The sequence below is a fragment of the Typopeltis vanoorti genome, chromosome 13, assembly GCF_054136105.1.
Source record: "Typopeltis vanoorti isolate ZY-2024b chromosome 13, IOZ_Tvanoo_1.0, whole genome shotgun sequence".
NCBI lineage: Eukaryota > Metazoa > Arthropoda > Arachnida > Uropygi > Thelyphonidae > Typopeltis > Typopeltis vanoorti.
In genome coordinates, this window is record NC_143561.1 from 55,074,966 (window position 1) to 55,089,297 (window position 14,332).

General features: G+C 34.2%; 1 protein-coding gene across 1 annotated transcript in view; it reads right to left on the minus strand.

Annotated features, from left to right (window-relative positions):
* Positions 1–10,142: 10,142 nt before the first annotated feature.
* Positions 10,143–14,332, minus strand: part of LOC150100166 (homeobox protein Hox-B1-like) — a 28,676-nt gene continuing 24,486 nt past the window's right edge. The window contains exon 2 of the mRNA XM_090402604.1: positions 10,143–10,537. Coding sequence (XP_090258730.1) covers positions 10,143–10,537 — 395 coding nt within the window. The remainder of the gene's footprint in view (positions 10,538–14,332) is intronic.

A 14,332-nucleotide genomic window follows, 5' to 3' on the forward strand; every position in this document is an offset into this window, starting at 1 on the left:
CTATAATAATCCTTTTTTTCTGAATAGTCAATTGAGAAGCGACAATACAGTGAAATATATCCCCTATATGTTTCTAAACAACTTTTGTGTAGTTCCTACAATCACATACTAATCCTTATCGAGTCGTCGAAGTCTGGTGCTTAACCGAAGCTGGGGAATAGGTGAGTTCTCTCCCCCCCCTCCTTTGACTCAGTAGAGCTGCCTTTTGGGAATGCATATTGTTCACCACCCACTGGCTAAATTTCGACATTTTGAGGAATCACCCTGACTGAATGGGAGGGAAATGCGTTGTTATTGTTGTAGGGAAACACAAAAATAGCCATATTCGACCATTGTCCTCTGCCAAATGGCCGTAGTGACCCCTTTTCTATAATCCTTTCTCGACACTCCATGGGGACGTAGATTCTGATGTCCATGTGTGTGTGTGTGTGTGTGTGTGTGTGTGTGTGTGTGTGTGTAGGGGTGGCGGGGAACTTCTTCGTCAACGAATATTATTAGAACAGAGATCATGATGTAGTTGGAACACACACACACACACACACACACACACACACATAATAAAAAATTATATATATAATTTTATATTATATTCCAGTCCATGATACCGAATATAAATAAAATTCTCAGGGATCACCGGCTTAATCGTATTTGTTATGAAATGGTTTTTGCGAAATTGTTTGTATTATTATATTATCTTCACCTTTTTCCTTAACATGCGAAGCTCATAGTCAAGTAATTTTTCCTTATATACACCTAATTAATGCCGTAACAGAACGATGAATCTTATTTTTACATAATCTGCTGTCTCTTAATGGCGTGTATTCTAAGGCTGGTTTGCCGAAAGAAACAAGATTCAGGTCTTTCCAAAGGCATCGCTTATTCTGCCTGCATTACGGAAGCTCTATTATTAAAACGTAAATAATTTCAATTAACTGGTATATTATTTTTTCATGCACATTTTGTATTGTTTATATTTAATATTATTCAATATTTAATTATATTGTTTTAATTATCGCAGATATTAAAATTCATTAATGTATAGGCATAACATTTCTTTATTCTGTATAATAATTATACAGTGGCGTTGTAGGTTTTCCACAAAATGTTTTGAAATATTCTTTTAAAAGATATTTTTAAGCAAAATTGATATCGATGGGAAACAATTTGGTTGATTGTTTGGTCAAATGAAATCGACGATTTCATTTGACCAAACGAAATTTTTGTTTGGTCAAACGAAAGTGTGCGCATGCGCGCTTAAACAATTAGCTGTCAGTATATCAACAATGGAATAACAAACAAACAAACAAAAAAAATGTCTGCTTTATGGTACGCAACACTCGAGTCAGTAATTTGACTATGCAACGACAATTTACAGGAATCTATCAAGATTATGTATCTGATAATAAATGTATTAATTAAACTGTACTATAAACGATTTCAAGAAAATAACAGCATTCAAAAGCACTCTACAGGATGCCTGAGAACCCTCAAAAATATATGATTTTGGTAGAAAGGATCTATTTCTTATTCACATTAGCCCATCGTTAAAAAAAAAACTTTATTTTTTATGAGTTACGTAAAGAATGACAACACTAAATACACAATGTAATTACACTTACTCTGGAAAAGTTATGGCGCTCATAGCAAAACTTTAGTTATAAAACTCACATCGAGTTTGTTCAGCTCAAATAAAAGGTTAATAAAAAAAAAAAAAAAACCTTACACCTTACAAAAAGAAAGAAAAAAAAAATTAATAACCTTACACTACAACTATCACTTACAATATTTGCTGCTGTCTGTATCTTATTGGAGTTATTGTAGAAGTTCTGCACACTGCGCATGCATAGCCGGTAGGATGATGTAATAGTCGATTGTAAGTCAGATTTAGAGCAAAAGCATTCATCCCCCCCCCCGAGAAATAGGACTTCGAAATGGAAGAATAAGAATCTGACTCAGATCGGATATCGCGCATTCTGCATAACAATATTATGCCATGTTTCACGTCGAAGTATTTGATCTTATGAGGTATGGGTGCTTTCTCATCGTTCCCGTACTTCTTGACACGAACTTCCATATCCGACTTATCAAACACATCTTCAAAAAATGTTTGGTTACTGGAATAAAAGACACCTAAAGAATTGCACATCAGAATTCGTTTTGTTAAATAAATATTTCTTTTAAAAATGTTTCTTTTAACAACACCAATGTCGTGCGCACTTCTGAGATGATTTTTTTTTTCCAATAAATACATTTACAATTGAAACAACTACAATTGGTTTGTGAAATCTATATATTTAGTATAAATATATATTAGATTTTGGTGTGACATTATCTATAACAAACACAATATTTTACTTAAGTATTATTGAATTTGTATATAAAGTTTAAAATAAAATAATATTTGCCTTTTAATTTATTAAAAATTTCGTATTCTAAAACTTTTTATAGGTATAATAATACATTTCATATGTTATACAATAAAATAAATCAAATAAATTTTAGAATACGAAATTTATATATTATACCTAAATTACAAAATTTTATATATGATATATAATATAATATAATATAATAAATGATATATAGTATATAGTATGAGCGTTATAATTAATAAATATAATATAATATGGAATTTATATATTATATATTATTATATTATATTAAAAGTAGGTATAATCGCACTTATATGCTACATATTTGTAATAATGACCGCTTTTAAATTATTTAAGTTATATAAATTTCTTATTATAATCGTAAAACTTATATTTTGTATTATAAATAAAACGAAATTTAAATTATTATCATATTCTTATGATCCTAATATATATATTTCAATTAGATGCGTAAAGTGAAGCAAACACTTCTGTTTATTGTATTGTTTGCTTCGATTAACTTCCGAGTATATAGGGTTAGCACAACTTTTGCAACGAACAGTTATCCCCAAAAAAGTTAAAAGAACTGACTTATTTCCTTTACCCTTTTGAATTAATAACGATATCTTACATACTACAGACCACACTTTTCTGTGATATGTTTTACTATTAAAGACCAAATTTGTGATAATTTTGTTAACCTATTGTTTATTTCAAATCAAGTCTCTGATCGCAGTGCCATCTACTGTAAAATCCTGCAAGGGAAGAATTTTCTTTTTATTAAATACGAAAGACTGATGAATATAATTAAATATTAATTAGGTGAAAACTAATTACGACGTAACCAACATTAATGCCGCTCACCTGGTAGGTTTTTTGTTTTTTAATAATTATTATTTTCTCATCTGAGAACTCGATAAACTATTATCTACACACATCATGTGCTCGAGTTCAATAATCTCCGATCTGTTATTGTAATTATCACTCAACACCGTGACTTGTCAAGCCCTTTTTTTTTTTTTTTTTTTTTTTCTTTAATAAGAATATTGCCGTAATGACTTTCGGTACCACGTGGTCAGCAGCGGACTCGCGATGTAATACTCATACACATTGTGAAACCAGCATCTCTCATTCAGGTAGTTAATGGTGTTCCTTGGATGGTCGGGCACCGAATGAAAGACAGATAATAACCTTCAGGCTAATCATCTATTCTGGAGTGTGATGTCTGAGTTCACCTTTAACCCCAGACCATTTATTTTAGCCATGTTCAACTGTAGCGATGGTGTGGAGAGATTTGTTCTGATGATGCTGTGATTATGGAAAACTATAGGAACACGGAGGTTAACGGTTTGCTTCCTTTTTTTTTTTTTTTTTTTCATTTTTTCTTTTGTGTGTGTAAGACGGCAAAATGTACAGCTAAATCTGCTTGAATATTTCGTGGGAAACTGCGAGTTGGAATAAGCCTTCGGGACATTTTAAAGCATAAAGGGAAACGTCATGTAGAATTTTAAACTTTTTTGACCAAAATAATTCACTATAAAAATTATATTTACTGTGGTTTTATATTATATTTATTATATTATAATTATCAATATTATTGCTATGATATTAAATATTATTGCTATGATAAACACAACAACATGATTATTATGATAGGCACAAAAATTATGTGCTATTTAATGGTTGGCTTCATATTATATTGTTATCTAATATTATCTAATATAATTGTAGGTTATATGCAAATATCATATTATATTTGTATTGATAAATTAAAAAATAATATTGATAAATATTATTTTATTGCTATGATAAACACCATTTGATTATTATGATAGGCACAAAAATCATGCGATCCTTAAAAAGTCCTTAAAAGGACTGGTTAGATGGGCGAAGCAAAAATGTTTTTCATCTTCCCCGTTATCTGTAGAGGACAGTATAAGAATAACGTGTTATTGAGCTATATAAAGCTCTGATCATGGCAGGAAGGTAGCAGCAATAGCCGAGCCTCAGATAGAACTTCATTGGCTACAGCATTGCCATCCATTACCCTCCCTGGGTACCCATTTTAGTCGCCTCGTACGATATGCATGAGCTACATTGGTGCTATTCTTATCCCGGCAACCACACCCAAAAATCATGTGGTATTTAATGGTTGGCTTCATATTATATTATTATCTAATATAATTGTAGGTGCAAATCTATATATTTATATCTATATTAATTATTTATATGTATATATAAAATAAAATATTAAATTAAGTATCAATTACAATATTAATCTATGAAGAAAATTGAAAATTTCTATTTTATAGAATAAGGACATCAGCCTAATTATACCTATACCTTATATCGTTACCATCCACGGTCTTATTCTATCTCTCTTTCTAAAAGAGAATATACGTTTCGAATTATGCAAAGAAAAAAAAAAAAAAAAAAAAAACTAAAAACAAGTCTGCTTTTGCTGCTATATGAGAGTATAATGCATTTTTTGTGATGTATAGGATTTACGTTTTGGGTAGTTTGTGTTATCTTGGGGAATGTCTTATTTTTTTTTTTTTTTTAAACTGAATCTGTTTTGATCATTTTAAACCCTGTCTAATTTCTATCTATAGAAAAGAGCATAGAGCCAAAGACTACATGTACGGAGTAAGCTCAAATACATCATGGCCTTGTAACAAGACGAAGATGAATTAGGTGTTATTCGTTGGGGTGGTGTATGATGAACGTGTCTATACCTCTCTCTCTCTCTCTCTCTCTCTCTCTAGTAGAGCCCGGTTTTGTCCTTTGTCCTGTTTTCCCTACGTTGTTACCGACCCCTTATTTCCCCCCCCCCCAATCTTTTCCAAAGCACGGACAAGGTCTCATCCTGTGTCACAGCCGGACTTTTCAATGCTATCACGTGGGAAACTACACTCAACCACTGCCATCTGTTGTACCGCTTTGGTAATGTGTTCTACTCAGAGTAGTTAGGCCTTTTTCGAATAGATGAAGGTGGTAATTGTGCGGAAGTTATAGTATTAGTCACAGTTTCTTCCTACCCCAAATCATATCATTTTAGTTTGTCATTTTGCACCACAACAAGTCGCCATCTTTTGTCCTTCTGATAGGTGAAATAGCCGAAATTATCCACAGCTACCTTTTTTTTTTTTTTTTTTTTTTTTTTTTTTTTTTTTTTTTTTAAGGGAGCAGTTTTCTTAGTAATTTGCCTAGAATGTTATCCACTAAAGATGACACACTCGCACGTGATAAATGGTAGAAAGAGACAAATAGTTCATTCGATATACTGATTAACGTGTTGTAAGAAATATTGTTGCGACCTCTTCTGGTTAAATAAGCAAACGAAAAGCAATTGAAACATCTTTCAAAAGGTCATTTATAACAAATTCTAATTGCATGGCAAAAAAAAAAAAAAAAAAAAAATTCTAGAAGGTAGGTATGTCAGGAATGGCTTGGCGAAATGCCAAAGACAAGGAAACCACGTGTAAATATGTACCTTAACAGAGTGCAATTACTATCTACAAGGACGCTATCAGGTGACTTTAGTTTCTCCTCTGTTTTTCGAAACAAGGTATTTAGAAATATCAAGTGATTACTCACATTTAATTTTGTAATACTCTCATCGCTAGATTAATGAAATAATTGGATTAAATATTCCTATTTAATGATAACTGGACTCTCTTGATGTGCTGATGCTTTAATAGATGTCGATTATTTTTCACATGGGCAAATAAATTCCTTTTATAGGCATTGTGACGTCACACACGCAAAAAAGCACCGATTGTTGCTAGTTTGCAAGAAATTTAAATAAAGCAAATTGATATAACGACTGCTATTATTACTAGTATTAATATGCGTATACACAGGTTGTTTGAAGATTACGAGCAGACTTGAAAGGGGGGGGGACTATTTCTGCAGATATTTTCAATTAAACAAATTCATACAAACATGTGTTCGATAATGTGTAATTACATCTATATGAAACAATTTTAAAAAAATAGACCTTTTTTAAAATATATATTTAAATCTTTAAACATTGTTTTAATCTTCTAAGTGTACAAAGATATAACTTCAATTGTTAGCCCACCATCCTTCTGATTAGGTTGCTATGCGTTTGGATTTCTGCATGATTTCAATTTATGTTTATAGATTTTGCATTTGTATACTTGCATGATGATGATGATGCAAGTACACAAATATTATGAATCTAGTGCTTGCATCATCCTTCAAGTACGCAGAATCAGTATTTATAACAGCAGAAGCAGTTGGATTCAAAATTTTGGCAACTTAATAATAACAACAGATGTTCGGAGTGGAAATTCAGAATAAGTAGAAGGTAAACGGTAATCAGTCGTGGCACAGCGATAGAATATGCCAATAAATGAGTTACTGAGTAAGGAATGCATTACTGACATAAAAACTGACATAAAAGTAGATGCAAGGCAAACGAAATCTTGCAACAATGGCTTTACAACAATAGAATGTTTTATAATGTCAATATACAACAGTGGGGGGGGGGGGAAGTCGTTTGCCATTGTTGCAAGAATTACGTGAACGTTTAGATTGTTTCAAATATCAATAGAATAGAATACACTTTAAACATTAGACAATTGATTTGCATTTTTTCCGAACAAAAGCTTTTCTCTCTGTTGAACAATGCTTGGAAATATTTCCATTGAGTGACTTTTGACCTCGCCAATACCCGCATTGTCGTACAGAGAAACAGTCATTAAAACAACGAACCTTCAGATTTGTCTTATTTTACTTTCTATGTCACTGCCAAGAACTCGAATGTAAAGAGTAACAGATCTATCTGTTGTGCTTCCCTTTTTTTTTTTTTTTTCCCTTCTGTCGTCTCCCTATACCGAGTACAGAGGGAAGGGGGGGGGGTCTGTTATCAAAGCGAGTGGATCACCCTCTACTACGGTTGGTCGGGAAGAAGGTCGACATTTGAGGGCCACTTCTACGAACCCGAAGACGGAGATAAATGATAGCGAAAGACGACCATAGAAGTAGACGGATCAACGGCAAACAGAAACGAGACAGCTAGAAAAGACTGCCGAAACGGTACAGACAGGGAAAGAAGAAGGAGAGAGGGGTAAAAAAAAAAAAAAAAATGGGGGAAAAAAAAAGTCACCCAGCTATGATTAATGGCTGCTTGTGTCTTGGTAGCTACCTGGGCAAAGACTGTGGTCTTATGATGTATAGAGATCTCTTTTCACTTCAGCCTAATGGTGGTAAACAACAGCCGACTCAACCGTAGGTCTCGCGCTGCCTGCAACACGTATTCGGCACTGTAGCTGCGTTTCAACAGCCATAAATTTTCTTTCTCTGACACCGGACACGGGGCTCCAATTTGCTGGCCCAACAACATCGCTTGCCTCAAGTGGACTTGTCGAGCCTTGCAATTATTTAGGCTTGGTGCGGTTAGCTGGGTTCGAGAGTAATACAGAGGCTTAACTGTAGCACACATTCGGCCCCGCTGTCCTAGATGAAGGATAGCCTTTTTGCCAACGGACCTGTGCGGCCTTTTTCGAAGGTAGATTACATCGAACAACAGTTGTTGCTACACTTTTCCCTAACACCGGAGGTTTTGTCGGGGAAAATATAGAAAACTCTAATGATCCCCCTCAAGACTTCTAGCGACGGGGCAAGTTATAATTTCGCGTTTGAGATGTAGGCAAGAAGGAGTAGGGATGCGTTCGTTTGACGGATGCACCGAAGGATGGAACTCCTGACAAGGTCCTCAGAGGACATACGAATAGATGGCAATTACGGGACTTAGGCTCGGGAAGCGACGCGCCGCCAACTAATGACGAGGTCTGGGAAAGTAAAAATGCGGAGAAATTAATCATCCTTTGACAGTGCTCTAATCACGTCTAGCTAAACTCTTGACGGAAATAATATCCCGTCGCCGAGGCTGCCGCCTGTTTACCGTGGACTCGGGAAGCAGCCATTGGTCATAGGAGAGGAGGTAGGGAATGGAGCCCCCGTCACACACACACACACACACACACACACACACACACACGCGCGCGGGAGGGTGAAAGAAATGATGCGCACGTGCAGGGGGGGAGGAAATTCAGAACTGATCTTTGGGTTTAAAAGTCTTCTATAAAATCCCAAACATGTTTCCAAATCGACGGGAAATTAAGAGACCAAACGGGTCACCGACGGGGATCGGCAGAAAGCTTCCTGGAGTAGCCGCAAACACTCCAGTCTGTCAAATATGTTAATCATGTCAGCGAAGCAAACTCCAGAGTGGCAAGGAGCTTAGTTAATTATCTCGTTCATGTAGTGGACTAGGTGAGTGGGAGACTAAATGGTGCATCCAACCTATCAGCATGGCTTAAAGATTTTTCCTGAATCCATTACTTGTTGTTTCGCTACTCACAAGATCGTTAAACACTTTTCTCCAACACTGAGATCTCGCATCACAGTCTGGGGGGAAAAAAAAAGGAAAAAAGAGAGAGAGAGAAAGAAGAGGAGCAAGAAGGGAAAAGAAAAAAAAAATCACCCTCGCGTGAGAAACTGTTAGTGTAATTACACATGAAGAGTTGAGGCAATTTGGTGTCTGGACGTCTCGAGGTAGAGAAAAAAAAACAAAAAACGTGGTGGCTATGAGCTGTTCTGCACTTGTAGAGGCATCGGCAAACATGAGTAAAAAGAGGGCTTATTCAGCGAGCAACAAGGCTTCATTTTTATCATTTGGCTTTCTTCCGTATCTATGGCAACCTCATTGTTGGAAGTTAGTACGAAATATAAGGCTTTGATATAAAAAAAAAAAAAAAAAAGTGGGTGGCGTATAATCAGAGGGGGTTTCCAGGGAAATTTTCAACAGAAAACTGTGTCACAGAACTATTATATAAAGTAAGACGGCTTTGATGGGGTTAGTTATGTGCACGCGATCATTAACAATTGTCTAATATCCAAGAATCTTGTTAATAGCCTACTGAAGTGTCGTTGATTAATAGGAAGAAATTGCTTCAATATTTGTTCAAAAACTAAATAAATAAAAACAAATGAGACAGAATAATAACAATGACACACAAGTGAATGCAGATGATAATTTCTTTTTCTTTTTTTTTTTTATTGTTATTGTTCTGGATGAGGCCGGCAGCGGAATTGAGGTATATGTGAGTGGTGACAGGCATAGCTCTCATTTTGCACAGGTAATTGTATACAAAAATACATATAGAATGGGCAATGCAACAGGGATTTATGATATAAACATTCTCTTTATTAAATTACCTTGTTTTAAAAGTCCTATGTTTTTTTTTTTTTTTTTTTTCATCTCGTCAACCATCGATATTTTATATATTTTGAACCGATTCAAGTCCTTATGACACAGCATTAGCTGTAGAGTTCTTTGCAAACACAATAAAAGCATTAAACATACCCTTTAGGGATCTTGATGAGGGGGGATTGGGGGGACGTAAAAATACATTGATTAATTAAAAAATAAGTTAAATGGAAATCAAAAGAGAAGATCGACTGCACAAACTAAAGTCGGGGAAAATGTGGGGAGGGGGGGTACGAACGAAAAAAAAAACTATTTACAGAAACCAAAAAAAAAAAAAAAAAAAGCAAAACTATACATAATTCGGATTTTTTATTTAGGACTTTGGCATTCCTATACGGACGCTGTAACTCCGTCTTCAAGACAGAGAGGACCACATTCTCTGTAAGAGGGGGAGATCACGTCTATTTTCAATAGCGGAACAACCAGCGTGGAGGTTGTACGGCCCGAACGCAGACAAGAATACAAAACCCTCACTGGTTGGAGTCTTTAGACGACAGAGGGATGGTCCCAGGTGACGGAGGAACCGCGGGGTTGGCTGCGCTACCGCCGCCGACTCCGGTGGGACTGTTCTCCTTGGCAGCCGGTTCTGAAGGTATCAATCCCTCTTTCATTCGCTTTTTTTGCTTCATTCGTCTGTTCTGGAACCAGATTTTGACTTGCGTTTCGTTGAGCTGTAGTGCCGTTGCGATTTCTATCCGTCTCGCCCTGGTCAAGTACTTGTTAAAGTGGAATTCCTTCTCCAGTTCTGTCAGCTGTTTGGTCGTGAAGTTGGTCCGCCCCGAACCTGCTCCACCTCCTCCGCCGCCGTTTGCCGTCAGGCCGGCACCACCACCGCCACCACTAAACCCATAGTCCGTCTTGTTCACTGTAGACACCAGGAAACAAAACACAGAAAGAAAAAAAATTTTTAGAATGAATTCTTATATACAGTTTAGATTATTAAAAATATTATTTAAAAATTAAATAACATTTGTAAACATTTTTATCATTAATATTTATGATTAATTGAACAAAATTAAACTATTATTGTAAATAAAATAAATATGATATTACAACTTACAAATATATTCTCCTTTCATTCTCCTTTATCCAACTTACAAATATATATTTACAAAAATGACACGTATACAGCTTTTAAACAGAAAATACAAATTTATCCATATTTCAACAATAGTAACTGACGTATTTCAACAATGATCACTTTACTCGTCCAGTACAACAATGATCATGTTACTCCTCCAGTACAACAATGATCATGTTACTCCTCCAGTACAACAATGATCATGTTACTCCACCAGTACAACAATGATCGTGTTACTTGTCCATTACAACAATGATCATGCTATTCGTCCATTACAACAATGATCATGCTATTCGTCCATTACAACAATGATAGCAAATCCGCTAACTGTTATCAACAATTAATTATACTGCAATTGATTCTTATTTGTTTTTATTTTAAGATTAATTCCACAAGACATAAATGTGTTTCCAGAATTTTTTGTGTGTGTTTTAGGTTTCTCGTATCAGTATGAATCACTCTAAAATATTTCTACAACGTGTCATATGGTACAATATTTCAGTTCGTGGATTGCTATTGCTTTTGAAGGCTTGGGTTTATGCCGCCCGACTATTTTAATCAATTTAGAAGAATAGCATACATGCTTTGTTTGTGTTTAATTTTCTAATATGCGGGGATTGACAAATATTTAAAATCGCATTCTATGATGAATAAAAGCGTCGGGCAATTGCTTTCATAGGTTTCAAAAAAGAAGCCAAGAAGTATTAGAAAAATAAAAAAAAGGGGGGGAGGGGAAGGACTTTGCGGATGTTTTGAAAAGGTGTAAAGGTCGCCGTAACTAGAGTCTGAGAATTTTTTGGATCACCCCTTATTGATATTAATATGCAAAATTACCTAGTATTAAAATTCTTCCATAAAAAGCTTAACAATGCAGTTGAATGCACTTTTTCGATATTAAACAGGTTTTTATTATCCTTTTCTATTTAACATATTCATAGACCGAGCTTCTTTATTTATAATTATTCCCCAGCCTCCCAAAAAGTGATGTACGTGCTTCATTATAAATAGAAAATGAAAGCCATAACGCGAAAGAAATAATTAAGTAAACTGCTTAACTCATCTACTGACATACTGAGAAAAGAAAAGTTATAATTTAGCTCTCAAATACTTAATCTTAAGCACTTGACGTACTTATTAATACAGCAGTCGCGACAATTCTTCCTTCGGTGGAAAGACCTAGTTTCGAATCCCAACTAAGACCCCCCCCCCCAAAAAAAAAAAAAAAAAAATTCATAAGGACGTGCAACTGAAGTGTGATTTAGTCGGTCTTATATGCAAATGATAGGCTTTTTCCAGCTGAACAGTTGCATTTTCACTCCGCAAAATAGACAAACCAGCCAGAGACCACGCATAGTTAGGTCTCTGTATAATCAACTGATTATACAGAGATCGGCTTTATTGGCTTTCAAGCTTATACACAGCCTATACTGAAGCCTATTACACAGTCAAAAACTCACAAGCAGTGTGCCTGTTTTCAAATTCTTCACTTCATTTAAGGAAAGGATTCATAAATTAATTGACCTTGTTGACAATATTATTCGCAGGTTAGTAACGTTTGGTTCAAAGTTTCAAAAGTTATTGAATATATAGATCGAAAATGATAATCATCTAGCATTATGTCGCCCACTATAGTATTCTTATATTGCTCTTCAATAATCTGCTCATTAAATATTTTATCAATTTCGCTAGAACATGCTCGCTGCGAATTCACCGCCATCATCCGAATGTAAACTCTAGTATTAATGTAAATTATTATATTTGTATAGATGTAAACAGAATCAGAAGTTAACGATACTAATTCTAAATAGAACTAGAAGTCACTAATTCTAATTCTGACTTCAGAAATTTACAGTTTGCAATGTAATTCAGCCGAAAATATTTTTTTTTTTTCCCTCTCCAGGTCCTGAAAGCAGTCATAAGTTACGACAGAAGTCAGACTTGAAACAAAAGCATTTTAAATTTAGAAGAAATAATAATAAACCTGTTATTGAAAAGCAATTCACTGATCATTCTGCATTATCTAAATAGGGTAAACTTATTTCCTGTCACTTATTCTAATAATTAACATTTTTATTGGTTCAGTAAATGAATGCGAGCATTAAAAATTACCAGATATTTTAAGAAATGAAGAGAGAATTTGAGACAATAGCGGAATAACGAATTCAGTACTTTTATGTCCGGTAATTGTGTATATGTTCTGGCCGGTTTGTCGTGATTTTCCGAGAGGGAAAAAAAACCCAATTCTTCCCTATGAGATTGGGCAACTCATTTTCAATCGAAAACTCCTAATAAAGGTTCATGACGTTAACAAGCGATATTTAAATCCATATCTTTCCAACTAAAAGGTTTCGTCTACACCGAACAAGCTGTGGAGGTTCTATTGAATCTCCTTTGAAAGCAGGAAGAAACTGGCAAAAGTTCTTCCTACAGGGCAGAGATTTTCAAACTTTAAGGTGAGATTTAAGAAATCGTTCGCTTTTTTTTTTTTAGTGAAAATTATATAGCGATATTTACAAACTTCAATATGTATCTTCAGGCGACAAAAAGAAATGAATTTAAACTAAATATTACGGCGTACAATAGAAAAGTGCAGTGATGATATATAACAAAGCATATTCATAAATAAATTCTTATTTTATAAGATAAAAAAAAAAGAGAGAAAGAAATTAGAACGAAGAAATTGAAGGTAATTTATTTTTATTTTGCAGTTTCAAAATGATGAGTAATTAAGTACACCTTTCATTATCTAATATGTTTTTCATATATTAGAAGCCAGCAGCATAAAAGAAAATAAATATATCCTATCCCTCTCGTCCGTCCAATTTTAAATATTTGTCAATCTCCGCATATTAGAAAATTAAACACAAATAACACCCCATCCACACATTTTCTTTTACAGATAAAGGAGAATATGAAAAGCATTCTTGCTTCACCCATCTAGCCAAAAAAGGAAATAAATTAACATCGCTTTCCTATCAATATTTTATTTTATTAATTTTTTTCCTTTAAATCCATCAAAATATACTCTTCCATTGCATAAAGCTACTTCTTATAATTAAATTATAAAATAGTTTATAATAAAATACAGCTAAATTAAGAATAATTTAATTATAGGTTTCTTTTTATATAAGTATTACAGGGAAAAGAGATGGTCAAAATTAATTTTAAAAAGTTTATGAGATTTAACACGTTATTCGTACAATACTGTACCTACTGAAGGGAGAGAAAAAAAACGCAGTTTTTAAAATGAAATGTTCTGGTAGTGATACAAAAGGCTTAAAAGAATTTTTGAAAAGATGGGGAAAATGACTGTTTTGAATTATTAATATATTTTCATATGAAATGGCATTTCTTTATTCTATAAACCAGTCTACTAACTCTTCTTTTAATGATGAATTTATCAAGTATTAAGAAGAGTTCTATTATTATTTAGATCGTAGATTAAGAAGGATTGCCTTATTAAGATAGCAAAATGAAGGAAACTGCGTGTTAGTTTATATGGAATAAAACGTCAATGGATATAACGTGTTTCGTCTGTTCTTAAAGCGTCTTTACACCGTTTAGCTAAGATTCATCCTC